General features: G+C 42.3%; 1 protein-coding gene across 1 annotated transcript in view; it reads left to right on the top strand.

The window, feature by feature from the left end:
- tacr1a (tachykinin receptor 1a) overlaps nucleotides 1-15,617 on the top strand; it is a gene marked incomplete at both ends in the record, with an annotated part of 60,035 nt that extends 44,418 nt beyond the window's left edge. Inside the window, 3 exons of the mRNA XM_080049969.1 lie at nucleotides 4,854-5,004; nucleotides 6,968-7,164; nucleotides 15,254-15,617. Coding sequence (XP_079906095.1) covers nucleotides 4,854-5,004; nucleotides 6,968-7,164; nucleotides 15,254-15,617 — 712 coding nt within the window. The remainder of the gene's footprint in view (nucleotides 1-4,853; nucleotides 5,005-6,967; nucleotides 7,165-15,253) is intronic.
- Nucleotides 15,618-15,898: the final 281 nt, after the last annotated feature.

Raw genomic sequence — 15,898 nt, forward strand, 5'->3', positions numbered from 1 at the left:
AATCTGAATGTAGAGCATGTCACGATGTGTAAGGTGGCCGCCTATATGAACGGACCGAGGGCTGAGAACAAGGCTACTGATCAGATGAATGAACGGTCAAACGTAAAATCATCAGGAAATGATAAAAACATCCCGATGGAGATTTCTATGGAGTGATTTTGCTTCAAACTGTACAGGGACGCGTGTGACAGTGACACTCTTTCTTCAGTCGGAGCTGCAGCGTAAAGTGAAAACAAACTCAGGGTAGGTCTAACCACCTCCCGAGCAGGTTAGACCCACGGCGTATGTTGCCGCAGTAACTGACTCTCGGTTGCGCTGAACCTGCTACCTGAAACGGAAAACCCAGAGTTTCCACTAACTCAGAGTGAACAAACTCTGGGTTGTCTCAAAACCAGCTACCTGAAACAGGCCTCTGACTCTTACTGTCTCAGAAAGGAGCTGAGCTCACCTGGGGTCTATGTGTAGTGCTAAGGTTTAGACTGATTGGTATTCAATTAGTTTTTTTTTTTTTTCAAGAAGTGTGTTGGAGAATTTCAAACACAGTGCAAAGCATATATCGTGTTTGTAGGGTTGGTGCTTTGGTTTAGGGCATAGTTACAAAAGTTAGAGGTTGTGATGCTGTGGTCATAGCAGTCACTTTTAGTGTTTACAGTATTTGGCAAAAACTGTATTTGTACCAAAATGTGAAGTCTACTGTAAATCACAGCAAACAGGAGCTCATCTCTGACCCTTCTATAGCTAACTGCACAAAATTTGATTGGCAGTGTGTTCTGTGTGAATACCATGAGAGAGAATTCAGGAAGAGTGTGCAAGATATAGAGAATTGTGTGTAGTGTTGTGAAAAATGTGTGTTTTGGAATGAGAATATGAGTCTAAGGCAGGAAATGTGTTTGGAGTTCAGTAGAATTGGTTAAGCAGTTGGTAAATTAGTTTCAGATTGTGCACATTGTGTCTGATGTTCCAAAAAATTTGTTTAAACAATTGTGAAAAACTGTAAGCATTAGGCAAAAACTGTAAACCTGATTGGTGTAGAATAAAGCAATCATGTGTTTGAGCACCTGATGGCTGTGTTTACTGACTGGCTCATGTGTTTGGTCATTTGACAGTGCTTTGGAATTGCAATAAGGTGACATCATGATATACTTCTGTCTCTAATGTATTCAAGTGTGTTTAGTGTTTTGCAAATCACTGTGTGTATTGTTTTGCAAAAAGTGTGAGGCTGACTTTGTGCTTATAGTAGTGCACATATGGGCCAGTTGTTTTCTTCTTGAGTTTAAGGTTTTGATAATTGTGTAATACTTTTGATTTTAGTGTTTGTGCAATCGTAAAAAAACTGTAATACTCATTTCCCCCAAGGGAGGGCTTTAGAGGAATATTTATTGTTTAATTTATTCTAAAATTAAAATCCATTGTTTCATTTTGTCACACTGTGTTTATTGTAACCAGCACACAACAATCTACAGATAGTCATCTAAAAATATTGGAGACAGACTTTGCAGACTTGTTTAGCTTGGCATTCCCTGCAGGGAAGGATTTATTTTAGAAGTGTACTGCTCAGTTAGGCCTATAAGGCAGACTGGAGTCTATCTATGTCTCCTATGTTTTTAACTGTAATCCCTTCAGGCTAAAGACTAAACTGGGAGCCGCAGCCCCTATTGATTGGGTGCTGTGTCTCATTTCTGTTTACACAGTGATACACTGATATTGTGGGGACGTGCCTTTCTTTTGGGGACAAAATTGAAGTCCCCATAATGTAAATAATAACATTTAAGGTAAAGACTTGCTTTAAGGTAAGGGTAGACTTAGGTTAAGGTTAAGGTTAGAGGTAGGCAAGTAGTGGTTATGGTTAGGGCAAGTCACCAGGAAATGAATGTAACTCTATGTAATATCCTTCGGAAGTGATCAAAAAACTGTGTGTGTGTGTGTGTGTGTGTGTGTGTGTGTGTGTGTGTGTGTGTGTGTGTGTGTGTGTGTGCGCGCGCGCGCGCGTGCATTCTCAGTGTCTGGTCATTTTTGCTCTGATGTGCGCTCCTGTGCTCCTGGGTATTGAGGGGGATTAACATAATTGTAGCTAATTGCCAAGGAAATGGCCTGCTAGGCTCATCTGCAGCGTTCACAGAGGAGGAAAACAGATTGTGGCTCTGTGAGATGTTGGAGTCAAGGGGTCTGTACTGTCTGAACGCGGTAACACACGTTAAACAGTACACACTCGCTCTACACAGCTCACAAGGGATCTAATAGAATTTACCACATGTTAATTTACATTACATTACTGCAGTGCACACACACACACACACACACACGCACACATACATACATACGTAATGATGCGTTACATATTAACCAGGACACACACTTATTAACATGATCAAACACCATGTCTGTGAGATATTACCAAATCATTAGCTAAAATACTGACACTGTCATATTGAATTATTTCACAGAGGGATGAAATTCCTTGGACAGTTACTGGGGCAGAGGTCTAACTGCCGCCCCTGACATCTTAATGTTAGGGCCAACTGTCCTGTTAGGAGGCCACACTATATCTCAGTCCTCTTGAAAACACAATAATGATGATTGATTCCTCCCTTGACTCTTTATATTGCTTGCTGCATGAGTGCTGTACAGTCGTTTTTTTCCACCATATCACCATGCTATTACTTTATGCTTCATGCTATAAGCAGTATTTGATTTAACAGGGGCTAAAACAGAGTGAATACTGGACTTTCTACTGAAGTTCACGGGCTAGCCAAACACTACACAACGAGTGCGATAATATTGGTTGATTTTTTTCGATTTGAGATGTGTAAACAGGCAATTGTTTGTTAACATAACATTTCAACTCAATAAGGTGAGGTCTTGTGATGCCTCAAAGTAGAAAAATCAATGTAAGTATAGGTTTAGATGTATGTTCTACAGTTAAACAAACATCGATTTACGCCATTGTCGCCTGTTATTGTTGTTATAGCCTACAAAGCACCTATTTGCTCTTCCATAACTAGACTACTTTTCAGAGACGGGGATGACATTTAGCGCCTGGTGGCTTGCTAATTGAGAATCAATTGTATTGATCTAAAGAGCATGGGTTCTGTGCCATAATGTGCTCTCTGTACCTTCCCTCTGTGCATTAGATATTAATTTTCATTAGATGTTTACACAGAGCTGATCAGGCCAAGGTATGGCAAGCCTCTAGCTTTAAATCTTAAAGAGCCCTGAACAAATACACGGTCAAGCTTTTATGTGATCAATATAAAAAACATAACATAGCACAACTGTAAAAATGAATGATTAAACTGTCCGCTGATGGGACTTCAACACTTAACCTTAGGTCATACAAGGCGCATTGCAGTAACTCAGATGGCCTTCTGGTTTGACTTTAGGGCAAATATTTAAACAGTGGGACACTTCCACACTGTGTGTTTGCTGACATCAGTGGGGCAATTGAGCGTATGTGTGTGTGTGTGTTTGTGTGTGTGTAATTAGTCGCTCCTGCCCCATAAGCCCCCATTATTTTCACGTAGGGGTGCAGTTTGGTTTGGTATGGTACGGTACACAATTATTAGTGTTTTAGCGGTCAAAAGCTGGAAAGGGTACCAAAATAAGCATACCATGCTGTACCTATTTTTGTCACACTTTTGTTTGGGTATCAAGCCGTCCCAAAGGGTCCCGAGAGGATGGAGCTATCAACAGCATGACATGTACCACCCACAGATAACTGAAGTGGCTGATATGGGGCAATCATACCAGTGGCTGAAATAGGCTGGTATGAAAGAGAAAGCACAGAGGCACTTATCATGGTAGCACAACAAAAGGCACTGAGCACAAGATCAATCACAGGCTGGGGTCTACCATAGCAGACAGGACCCCAGGTGCAGGCTGGGTAAAGAGGCCCCTGAGACACTCTAACAACAAACAGCAAGAGAAGACAGCTTTGATAGATGTAGCCATCCAAAGCAACATCAAGAAGAAGGAACATGTTAAAGGGAAGCTTGAAAGATGGTGGTAATCGGAGCGCTCCGGGCTGTGACCCCCAAACTGGGACAGTGGCTCCAGGAAATTCCAGGGACAACATCCAAGACTTCTGTCCAGAAGAGTCTTAGGAACTGGACCCGAGTAAGAAAGTGGGGAATATTTATGTGTGTGTGTGTGTGTGTGTGTGTGTGTGTGTGTGTGTGTGTGTGTGTGTGTGTGTGTGTGTGTGTGTGTGTGTGTGTGTGTGTGTGTGTGTGTGTGTGTGTGTGTGTGTATGTGTGTATGTGACACACCCAGTGTTCACCTGTCTAGACATCTTATTAGTCAGGTAATTGAAACACCTGTGTGGTTGTCTCTAGAGCCTCAATAGGTCAGTCAGTGAATGTCTCACTGGGGCTCTTGAATAGAAGGGAGCGATTGTTAATGTCATTAGTAACATGACTATCAAGTGTCTGCTCTGTGGAAAAGCTTAACCCCAATGATGTCAGGTTAAAACTTGGCGTACTTTAATAAAAAAAGTCCTCTAAGCTGACAACCAGAAAAAAAAAAATTCTGAAAAAGAAAGAAGACATTCTGGCTTCTCATAGCAGAGAAAAAAACAGATGTGTAACTTCTAAGGTAATTAAGGCTCTGGAACAGGAGCACACAGATGGAATGCAGACGTAAAATGACAGGTGGCAGTTACAGCAGTGCTGTTCCTGCTATGGCACGTCAAAATGTCTGCCATTAAGAACGCTCTATTACATTTCTGATTCATTTTACATAACAGAGATAATTGGCGTATTGTAGCGGTGGTTGTGGTGGTGGTGTTATCCGAAGCCTTGGCTAAACGTGCATCTCTTGACTTAAAGGTGATGTGGAATGTATTTGTCTGGTTGCAGATACTACGTGTGTGTGGCCATCCTCATCTACTTCCTCCCTCTGCTGGTGATGGGCTGTGCTTATCTGGTGGTGGGACTGACCCTCTGGGCCAGCGAGATCCCTGGAGACTCCTCTGACCGCTACAAGGAGCAGCTGACAGCCAAACGCAAGGTAACCTGCATTTTAGATAGCTGAAGCTACTTCTTTTGGATTATATATATCAACCTTTGCTATCAGGTAGAACACGCCAAGGGGCAGCTGCAGTATGTAGTAGCCTATAGTAAAAAGATAAAGTATGGTATTTGGAATGCAGGATGAGTGTTCCTCTCCCTTACTGGCATGGCATTCATGACATTTTCACGTAAGCATCACAACAACAACCTTTAAATTGCCACTCTTCACCACTGTGTAAATGTTTCAATTGTTTTTCTCTTCACCTGTTGTATTTGATGTATTTGCATTGAATATTGTTTATGTATTGTTGTTTTTCCTTTGAATTTGTTTGATCTCGACGTCATTGTAAATGAGGGTCACCCCTCAATTGGTCTCTCGAGGATAAATCAAAGTTAAATAAATAAATAAATACCAGATGTATTGCAAAGACAAAGAGCCAAGCCATAGTTTCTTTCTTTTCTTTCTTATTTTCAGTCTTTCTTATTGATTGAAGTAATTCCTTTACCATGTTACCTGTGCCAGACACAATTCACACTTCTCCTCTAATGAGGCAGCCTCACAGATCTGTTACACCTGCCCATGTACATCATTATCAAGTCATTGTCAGTGAGCACTGTCTGTTATTGACAGCGCTAATGATGTGCCCTAGTGTATTAGATGTCCATTGTGACAGACAGAAGGGTCAAAGATTCTGAGCATTTCTTTCTGGACGGACAGATTTGATGCTGGCACTCAGTTTTTTCCCACAAAGAAGCTAATTAAAAGAAGGAGAGGGAGAATGCTGAGTCCTTTAGTGGAGACTTTCAATGCTGCACAGCATGTCTCATCGCCAAAAGATTACAAAAGCAAGCACGAAACTGACAATGCCTGCCGTAACATCGTTAGGTGTGATTGATGGGTTTTCCCAGAGAAGGTTTTACTATTCATAACAGGTTGCTTTGCCCTGAGATGTATGCTCTTTTGCCCTTTCTAGTCTAATCTGAAACGGAAATTGTGTATTGATTTTGTCACTTTACCAAATGACAGATCCAATGTTATACATACAGTATTGTTGTGTTGTGAACTAAAAACTTGTTCAATCAATTTTCAAAAACAGACGGATAATTTATTTTAATAAAGTAACATCCATTTCACTCACACCCTGTACTTCCTGAAAATTCCGGCAAAACCATTGAAACACGGGGAGGAAGGGTGGATAATACCGGGGGAGGAGGTCACTCCACAACTTGCCTTTAAATAAAAAAAAAATAAGAAGTAGTAGCTCCATAGCATGGTGAGGTTGTTTGTCGAATTGTATTGTTATCATAGATAGTATATAAAATGGATGTAGCATCCGGGCTGACCTCAGTTATTCCATCTGTATCCAATCGTCCTGGCCTATGCGCTTCGCCATCTTGTCAGAGTTTGACTCCGCCTCATTTCCTCTTACCGAAAAAGGGCATTGATGTGATGTCGGGGGGAGGGAGATACGCCCATCTAGATGACGTATACCTCCGAGGCTAAGTGAGGGCCAGCAGGCGGCTAGCTGTCACTCTATGCCCCTATTTACTCGTACATTTTAACCTTGAATAGTTTAGAAACTAGCGTAATCCAAAATAATTCACCCCCCTCAGTGTTGTCATGGAGATATGACCTAAACATACAGGCTCATATGTTTTTTTTGGACCAGGCCTAGGTTTAATAATGCTATGAAAACGGCCTATTTAACATGGGAGTCAATGAGAAATTGCTCTGTTTTGGTACCACCTCTTAGTGGCCGCTCGGTGAACTTACTTTTTTGTCACTTTTTTTGGATGCTGGTAGAACTCGCTGTGGTTGGGCCTTGATTGTTATATGTGTGTCATCGTGATGGACCATGATTATGCCTTGCCCTCCTCTGCGCATTTTCTCATCGCAGTTTTTAAACATGATCAACAACAGTGAAAATTAACACAAACTGGTTGTGTGCGTTGTCCGACAGGTGGTGAAGATGATGATTGTGGTGGTGTGTACGTTTGCCATCTGCTGGCTGCCCTTCCACGTCTACTTCCTGCTGCACCAGTTCTTTCCCGACATGTTTGAGGAGCCGTTCATCCAGCAGGTTTACCTGACCATCATGTGGCTGGCTATGAGCTCCACTATGTACAACCCCATCATCTACTGCTGCCTCAACGACAGGTTAGTCAGCACATACACTCACACTCACACACACACACACACACACACACACACACACACACATACACATACACACACACACACACACACACACACACACACACACACACACACACACACACACACACACACACACACACACACACACACACACACACACACACACACACACACACACACACACACACGTTCTTGTTGTCCTATCTTTGTGAGGACACTCATTGACATTATGCACTCCCTAGCTCATAACCCTAACCTTAACCATTGGAACTAAATGCCAAGCCCCAACCCTCCCTCTGACCTTAAAACCTAGTCTTAACCCTCAAACAGGTCTTTGAAGGAGTGAGGAACAGCCAAAATGTCCTAATTTTTTCTGAAAATGTCCTGATTCCGGTGGTTAAAAGGTAAAACTGGTCCTCACAAAGATGCCGCCACACACACACACACACACACACACACACACACACACACACACACACACACACACACACACACACACACAATGATGTATTACTTATTTACGGTTAAAAAAAGAGTAGTTTATTTGATCATATGTTAGTAATGCAGGGCTTACACTAGAGGACTTTAAAAATACTTTGAAAAGACTGAAGACTGAAACACTCTCACATCTAAAGACAATCAACTCACACCTGAAGACAACTAGTCATTAGTTTTCAGTCACAGAGTGAGATTTTGAAAAGACAGGGGTCTCATATTGCAAGACTATAACTAGATTCCTTTTGAGATTAATATTATTTCCGCAAACGCGATTGTGATTATTTAATTAAAAAAAGGTTAATTCAATATTCCGAGCGGGGGACTTCCTTTAGTTATTTGACCAGATTTATTTGCTGATCTTGTCCCCCAATAACTTTAACTCCTAACCCTAAATTTGACAGTAAAGTGTTAAAGGGGTAGTTCAGGATTTTAGACATAGGGCCTTATTCCCAAGTTAGCCTTGGTGTTCTTTATCAGTGGAGACCGTTTTCAACACATTTAATTCAGTCCTTCTAGTTGCAGAGTGCGCTCGTGCTAAGCTAGCGCACGGCATCGGGGGGATACCAGCCTGCTACTAAAACAGTCTTACCCACTCCACAGTACACCCGAGGCCAATCAATTATAACGCCAGACTATCGATGTGAATGTCTGTGTTGATAGAATAATTTTAGAAATAAAACCAACCTCGCATCGCATGAATTATGGCATTTTGAGGGACTACTTTCTTAGCAGCAGCGGACTTTTACTTTGCTGTGTAACCGAATCACTACAGCAGAAAGTAAACAGAGCAGCGTGGGACAGAAACTGAAACTGCACTGCCACCAGTCTACCGTCATTCTGTCCCGGTTCTCTGCTGCAGCTCCAGCGGGGGCTGTCTCTACAGATGCTCTTTCTCTTTCTGCCCTTTGAGCATCCCTCTCAATTCTTCATCAGTGTATTCCGGCTCGTACAGGTACGGGCAGCAGCAGGTAAACAAACTATTATAGAGCCTGTAACCTAGGTATTAGTCCGCCGCTGCCGCAGCCTACAAGGAATATAGTCCCTCAAAATGCAATATGCGAGGTTGGTTTTATTTCTAAAATTATTCTATCAACACAGACATTTACATCGATAGTCTGGCGTTATAATTGATTGGCCTCGGGTGTACTGTGGAGTGGGTAAGACTGTTTTAGTAGCAGGCTAGGTATCCCCCCGATGCCGTGCGCTAGCTTAGCACGAGCGCACTCTGCAACTAGAAGGACTGAATTAAATGTGTTGAAAACTGTCTCCACTGATAAAGAACACCAAGGCTAACTTGGGAATAAGGCCCTATGTCTAAAATCCTGAACTACCCCTTTAAGGTTTGTTAAGGGCTGTCAGCCTGGTTCTCCAGCCGAGGCTGCTAGGAAAAAGTGTCCGTATTAAGTGGCTCACAGGCGGACACAGGTCGCGACTAATGCCGCTCCTCCTGCGTCATGCTTGGTGCATGCGAGAGTGTGACAGTGTTTACGTCATTTCGCTAACGATAATATCAAACCTGTTTGATAATGTCGGAACGTCAAGACGGGAAGAAGACTGGCTGAAATCGGGTCGGATGACCACCTTACACCAAACGACTGAGATTCTTCTGTGACATTGGAAGATTGTCTGCGACTGTCAAATCGCGTGAAAGTCGTGTAGTGTAAGCCCAGCATTAGACGCCTCCATGTTTTATGATGATCTGCTCCAACCAGTAATTCATTCCCTATTGTGTTTAGTGATAAGCTGATGTCAATAAAACTCGACACGGATGTTACACATGGAAAGCTGTCCAGGGAATAGAAGGGCCTCTTTATCTTATCATCTAAGCTTTTTAATTGACACAATATGTACACACAGCTCAATGCAGCGGGAGGATCAATGCTCAAGTTCATAAAAAGTCAAACACAGCCCACAACTCTGCTCCTCCAGTACACCATGGCTAGTTACTTTCAGTCTATTTTTGAAATTGCCTTTCGAAAGGTGGAAATTAAGAATTTACAGTGCGTTACCCGCCCTTGCACTGTCAAGCTATGTGTTGAATTGAATTACTTCAGACTTGCATCAGTCTACACGTTAGAGGGGCGTCAGACACCACACTGATAGATAGACAAGAGTATGCTGTGATTAAAGGGGTAGTTCAGGATTTTGGACATAGGGCCTTATTCCCAAGTTAGCCTTGGTGTTCTTTATCATTGGAGACAGTTTTCAACACATTTAATTCAGTCCTTCTAGTTGCAGAGTGCGCTCGTGCTAAGCTAGCGCACGGCATCGGGGGGATATCTAGCCTGCAACTAAAACAGTCTTACCCACTCCACAGTACACCCGAGGCCAATCAATTATAACGCCAGACTATCGATGTAAATGTCTGTGTTGATAGAATAATTTTAGAAATAAAACCAACCTCGCATATTGCATTTTGAGGGACTTTATTCCTTGTAGGCTGCGGCAGCGGCGGACTAATACCTAGGTTACAGGCTCTATAATAGTTTGTTTACCTGCTGCTGCCCGTACCTGTACGAGCCGGAATACACTGATGAAGAATTGAGAGGGATGCTCAAAGGGCAGAAAGAGAAAGAGCGTCTGTAGAGACAGCCCCCGCTGGAGCTGCAGCAGAGAACCGGGACAGAATGACGGTAGACTGGTGGCAGTGCAGTTTCAGTTTCTGTCCCACGCTGCTCTGTTTACTTTCTGCTGTAGTGATTCGGTTACACAGCAAAGTAAAAGTCCGCTGCTGCTAAGAAAGTAGTCCCTCAAAATGCGATAATTCATGCGATGCGAGGTTGGTTTTATTTCTAAAATTATTCTATCAACACAGACATTTACATCGATAGTCTGGCGTTATAATTGATTGGCCTCGGGTGTACTGTGGAGTGGGTAAGACTGTTTTAGTAGCAGGCTAGGTATTCCCCCGATGCCGTGCGCTAGCTTAGCACGAGCGCACTCTGCAACTAGAAGGACTGAATTAAATGTGTTGAAAACTGTCTCCACTGATAAAGAACACCAAGGCTAACTTGGGAATAAGGCCCTATGTCTAAAATCCTGAACTACCCCTTTAAAGCTTGGTGTACTTGAGAAGAGTTGTGCAAAGGCTTTTAATGTGGGGTAGAAGTATAACTAAATGAATTGGTGAATGGCCAGAGTGTTGATATTGTATCATCGGTATAAACTGATGGTTGTTATGCATGCTGTTGTTGATGGTGATATCTGAACCTTTGAATACTACTACTTAACATCATGATTTTTTTTTCAATTCCAGTTTCTATAGAGAGCTATGAATGAATCAATAGATAATTAAAAGATTATTTCCCAGTTTTGCAAAGCAGTGATATCCACTATTCACGTAAAGATGACAAGATTGTTGAGCAGCAATCACATTGTCCTTCAGGACTTTAACCAATGACACACACAGACACACACGCGCGCACACACGCACACACACACACACACACACACACACACACACACACACACACACACACACACACACACACACACACACACACAAAGTAGGTCCAAAAATGTCTAAGAGATATCCCATCCTCCACTGACAAGCAGGCTGCTTGTAATCACTTTTAGAGTACATGTCTGGAATGAAAAGGATCTTAAAGACTTCCACACATGGACTGAAATTAGCTGAATACATCAAATATCAAAAATCCATCTCTTGTGTGTTCACAGTGGGTTTGAGCCAGTTCAAGAGACTCCACCTGTAGCGTTATTAGCATTCTGAAAAACTGTCAATGACTTTAAAGATGGTTCGTCTGACGAAATAAAAACAGCTGGTCAGATCTGCTATTTGTTTTTATGAAATCTTCTCCCGTTGTGTTCCATTGTGGCCATCAGCTAATTTTCCTTATGCTGCTGTAGTAAATGACATTTCACACTTTGTTGGATCTTTTGCCTCTGAAGTTGGTCCTAAAATCAAAAGGGTAGGGCTGAAGCGAGCGGCGGCTTAGTCATCATTCTGGTAAAAGGATATCAATCAGCTCAGCCCATTTAAATTCAAATGTGCAACCAATTATAGGCATTCCCAGACCCACTCATTTGCCATCAATCTTCTTATCTCTGTCCTGCTCTCTCTACAATTGCCATTTTCCCTTAAACCCACTTCTTCACCCCCCTTCCCTGGTCTCTTTACTGTGTTAACCCTCCCGTGCCAGCAGCCATTTCTGATCCGTCTGGATTTATCAAACTATTAATCAAGGAAAGTCTGTCTCTGTGTGTCTGTCATTCCTAATTTTTTTTCTTCTCAACGGATAGGCCAATCACATTGAAATGTCACATGGTCCTTCAGCATACTGGCCAGAGACTGAAGTGAAATCAAAAAATAGACTGCATTCATTTGATTTCGTAGCCAATTGTTATTTTTGTGTGAGGCAGCGCAACCAGAGGGTGCTGCAGCAGCCCCAGGACCCCGCGGTCATTTTGAATATGTTGTACATGGACAACATGGCTAATAAAATACCTGAATTTGCACTTGCCTGTGATTTGTCACTTGACAAAATGTACATGTAGTTGCACTACACACATCCACACAGGTATGGACTAGTTATCTAATAAGCCTTGTAAAACATGTGCCCTGTGATGCACAATCAAGCTAGAACATATTTTTTTTTCAGGACAACCTGGGATATAAGAATATAATGTACATGCTGCAGGGATCTCAGTTGAATGTCAAAATAGTTATGGGACCATGAAGATCAACACAATAAAGAAAAGCGAAACTTTAATTTTGCAGATCTTTGTTGATATGACCCAAATCAACAATAAAGTAGCATTTCTAGGGCCAAAAACACTTGACACAAATACAATTTATTAAAAATGTTTACAAGCTCAATACAGATGAAAGGAGTAAATAGAACGGGTATTTCTCCTCAAGTATGTGATTACGTTAGGGTGGGAGGAAGACAGATAAACACACTCTGTGATTGGTCAAGAAGACCTGAAAAGTACTTTTCTGATTGGTTGAGAAGCCACGGCACTTTACGTGACCAGAGGGGTATACTACGAAGCGAGATTAAGGGCTGAGCGAGGTCTGTTGAGTCTGAAGCCAGAGTTTTCAGTATCACGAAAGGTGGCTCTCTTTCTACCTGGCTAGATCACCGTGGTAACAGAGGCTGCACGGCTAACCTGCTCAGACCAGTTTTTGTTCCAGAGTTTGAGCTTTAATTCGGCTCTTAGAGCGCTGCCCTTTAAGGAAATTACAAATTTTGAAATCCCGCGGACCTGACTATATTGTCTGAGCGATACTTCTCACTGAGTAAACTAGTTAAATCAGTAAACTTATTGATCAGTAAGTTAATGAACGAAACGAAGCCGTGACATAAGGCTTACAGCAGAGTGAACTGTAACATCGCGCTGAGGCTTTTTGCCACATGCATACAGTTATTGATGCAGAAAATGTTAAATAGCCTAGACCTACTGTATGCAGCGCCACTCTATGCTCTCACCTCAAATGATTTTACCTGGCGATCTACACACACTGGCTCTTAATAAAGCGTTCTATAAAATCACAGGTTGCAATATTATTTCACTGTGGGTTTCTTTCTTTTCATCAGTAGCGATTACAGTTGGGACGTGACAGGTGACAGCTGTCACAGTTCGGACATCGCTGCAGACTCGCAGGTTAAGCTTCTCACAGTAGATTCATATTTGTCCGAAAAATACAGACTACAGGTTTTTTAATGTAGGCCTATTGGTATTTGTAAGATTCAAATAAATCAGTCAATAATAGTCTAAATCAAAATTGTATTCATTATGATGTGGCCCAAAACTAAGGTGATTTTCCATAGGCTATTCATTTGGGGACAGTGTCAGACTTGAATTACATTCTTAAGTGTGGGACTATAGGCGTAGTGCTATACATATAGCAAAGTAGCCTATATACGTATATTAGGCTAAATGGTATAGTGTTTAAATCCGAGTTCAACGTTTCATTGTTTTATAATGTCACGTTACGCACTGCAAGAACGATCGGCAAGATAAATAAATAATTTCCATGCTGGCAGCATTCCACTCTCCTTATTTGCAGTAAGAGTTTTTTTCAGCTCTGTTTTCTGCTGTAATAATTAAGACTGACAAACTCTTCCTCTTGAATGAAGTTGGCGACACACTTTTGTTTTATTCAGCTGCTCGCAATCAGTCCGTTTGTGTAAAGTTAGCGGCACAAGATCAGTCCAGTCTGTGCGGAAGCAGAGTCAAATGACGGGTCAAACGCCCCCTTTCATGGGGACGCGCACAGAGCCTGAAGCCGAAACCCTCGTTCAACATAAGAGGTTGATAACTTCCTTCGTGATACCGGTTAGCTCTGAGCGAGGGTATGTGTTATGTTGAACCAGATCAAAAAAAGAGAGCCGGGCTCTGTTGAGTTTGTTTCGTAGTATACCCCTCAGGAAGTAGACTAGCAACAACACACGGCTGAGAAAAATCCTAACTTTCAGACAAAGTATTGGAAGAGTATGGATTTTTTTTGCCAGAGACTCCAAAAAGAGGCACAAGTGCAAGGATGGATGTGAACCCCCCTGTACGGACTAGAAAGGAGCCGAAAGTAGCAATAGGAAGACACAACTGTGAACTTTAAGCAGAAAAAAGGCAAAACCATCATCCTCACCTGTCAAACGATATTCTTAATTAAATCAAACTGTGCACGAAAAATCCTGCACAATCTGGCAGTTAAATCATTAAATGAGGTGAGGTGTTTTCATTCAGTTTCCAGTCCCTTGTGAAATGGTCCTCTCATCATTTTGATGCAAAATGAACACCTGCCAAATATCAAGTGCTGGTAAAATCAGACTTTCAGCCAAGGGGACGTTTAATGTTAATTAACATAAGAATTCTTCAGATACACAGCCTTTACTATAGTTACTGTACAGACTCAGTAATCTGTTAAACTGTCTTTTACTCTGGTTCTACATTAAGCCATATACAATATAATGTTGAATGAATGAGACTTGAATGACATTATCTGTGATTTCATCCCTGACATGCCATTGACAGATGATTCTGTGGTTGTAGAGTCCCATGATGTTGTATTTTCTTTGGCGTGTGACATTGAAATAGTAAGATGGTGAAAATTGCAATATGAGCATTCATATCCTGTCTTGGCCCACCTGAGACATTTCAGCTTTATAATAAGAGAAACTCAAAGACAAACGGGCTTATTCTTCCTCTTATAATTAAAGAGTGGAATTGACAAGCAATAAAGCACGCTGTCTTTGTCTGTTAAAGCCAGTAGCTCATGATGGTTTCTGTTAGCCCCCATGAGAAATTCTGAGTAAATACAACAACACTGTTGCCACACCTAGGGGAAATCCTTCAGTGATTGCGCCAGTCTCGGCGGGTGACACCAGTTTGTAAATACTGCCGTACTGAGAAATACAGAGAGAGAGAGAGTGTTGTGGAGCCTAATTTAAATTTGTGTCAAATTGTTTGGCAATGGCTTGAATGTAACCGACATTTCTTTATATGAAAAAGTTACTCACTATAGCTCGGGTGAACCAGACTTCATCATCATGTCTAGATGTGCACATAACCCAGTCAGTAAGACTAATCAGGGCTTTTTTTTCTTTCTTTTTTTTTTACTCATGGACAGGTTTCGTGCTGGATTCAAACACGCTTTCCGCTGCTGCCCGTGCGTCCCTCGGGGCTCTTACGAAGGCTTGGAGCTCAAGTCCACCCGCTACCTCCAGACCCAGACCAGCGTTTACAAAGCCAGCCGCATGGAGACCAACGTGTCCACAGTTCTCCAGGTGGCGGAGGACATGGAGCAGCGGCCCAAGGTCAGAGTGATAGCAGGTCCGGGGCCGGGGCCAGGGAAAGGTGCTGGGGCTGGGGTCAGGGCCGGACCAAACAGCTCCTCCCTGGACCTCACCTCCAACGGCTCATCGTCCCGCAGTGTCTCCAAAACCGTATCGGAGACGTCCAGTTTCTACTCCAGTAACAACCTGCAGGAATAGTCCTTTAAAACACAGGGTGGTATTTTAGGTAGAGAGAGAGTGCAAGTGAGTTGACTGTTGATATGGATGCTTTTGCACACATGGACTCCAGTGTGAGTGTGTTTTTTTGATACATTTCGAGCCATCCACTGTATCATGTTTGGTCATTTGCAAGTGAGATTTGAGTGCCTGTTGCCTTCACCCACGACACCCTTGTATAAAGCACTCATCCTGCTCACAGTTAATGATCGGCCCCTCATTAGAAAGGTTTAGCTCAGTGCCAAAAAGTGTTGATGAGCCCT

Source organism: Ammodytes marinus (assembly GCF_949987685.1).
Source record: "Ammodytes marinus genome assembly, chromosome: 2".
In the NCBI taxonomy this organism is placed as follows: domain Eukaryota; kingdom Metazoa; phylum Chordata; class Actinopteri; order Uranoscopiformes; family Ammodytidae; genus Ammodytes; species Ammodytes marinus.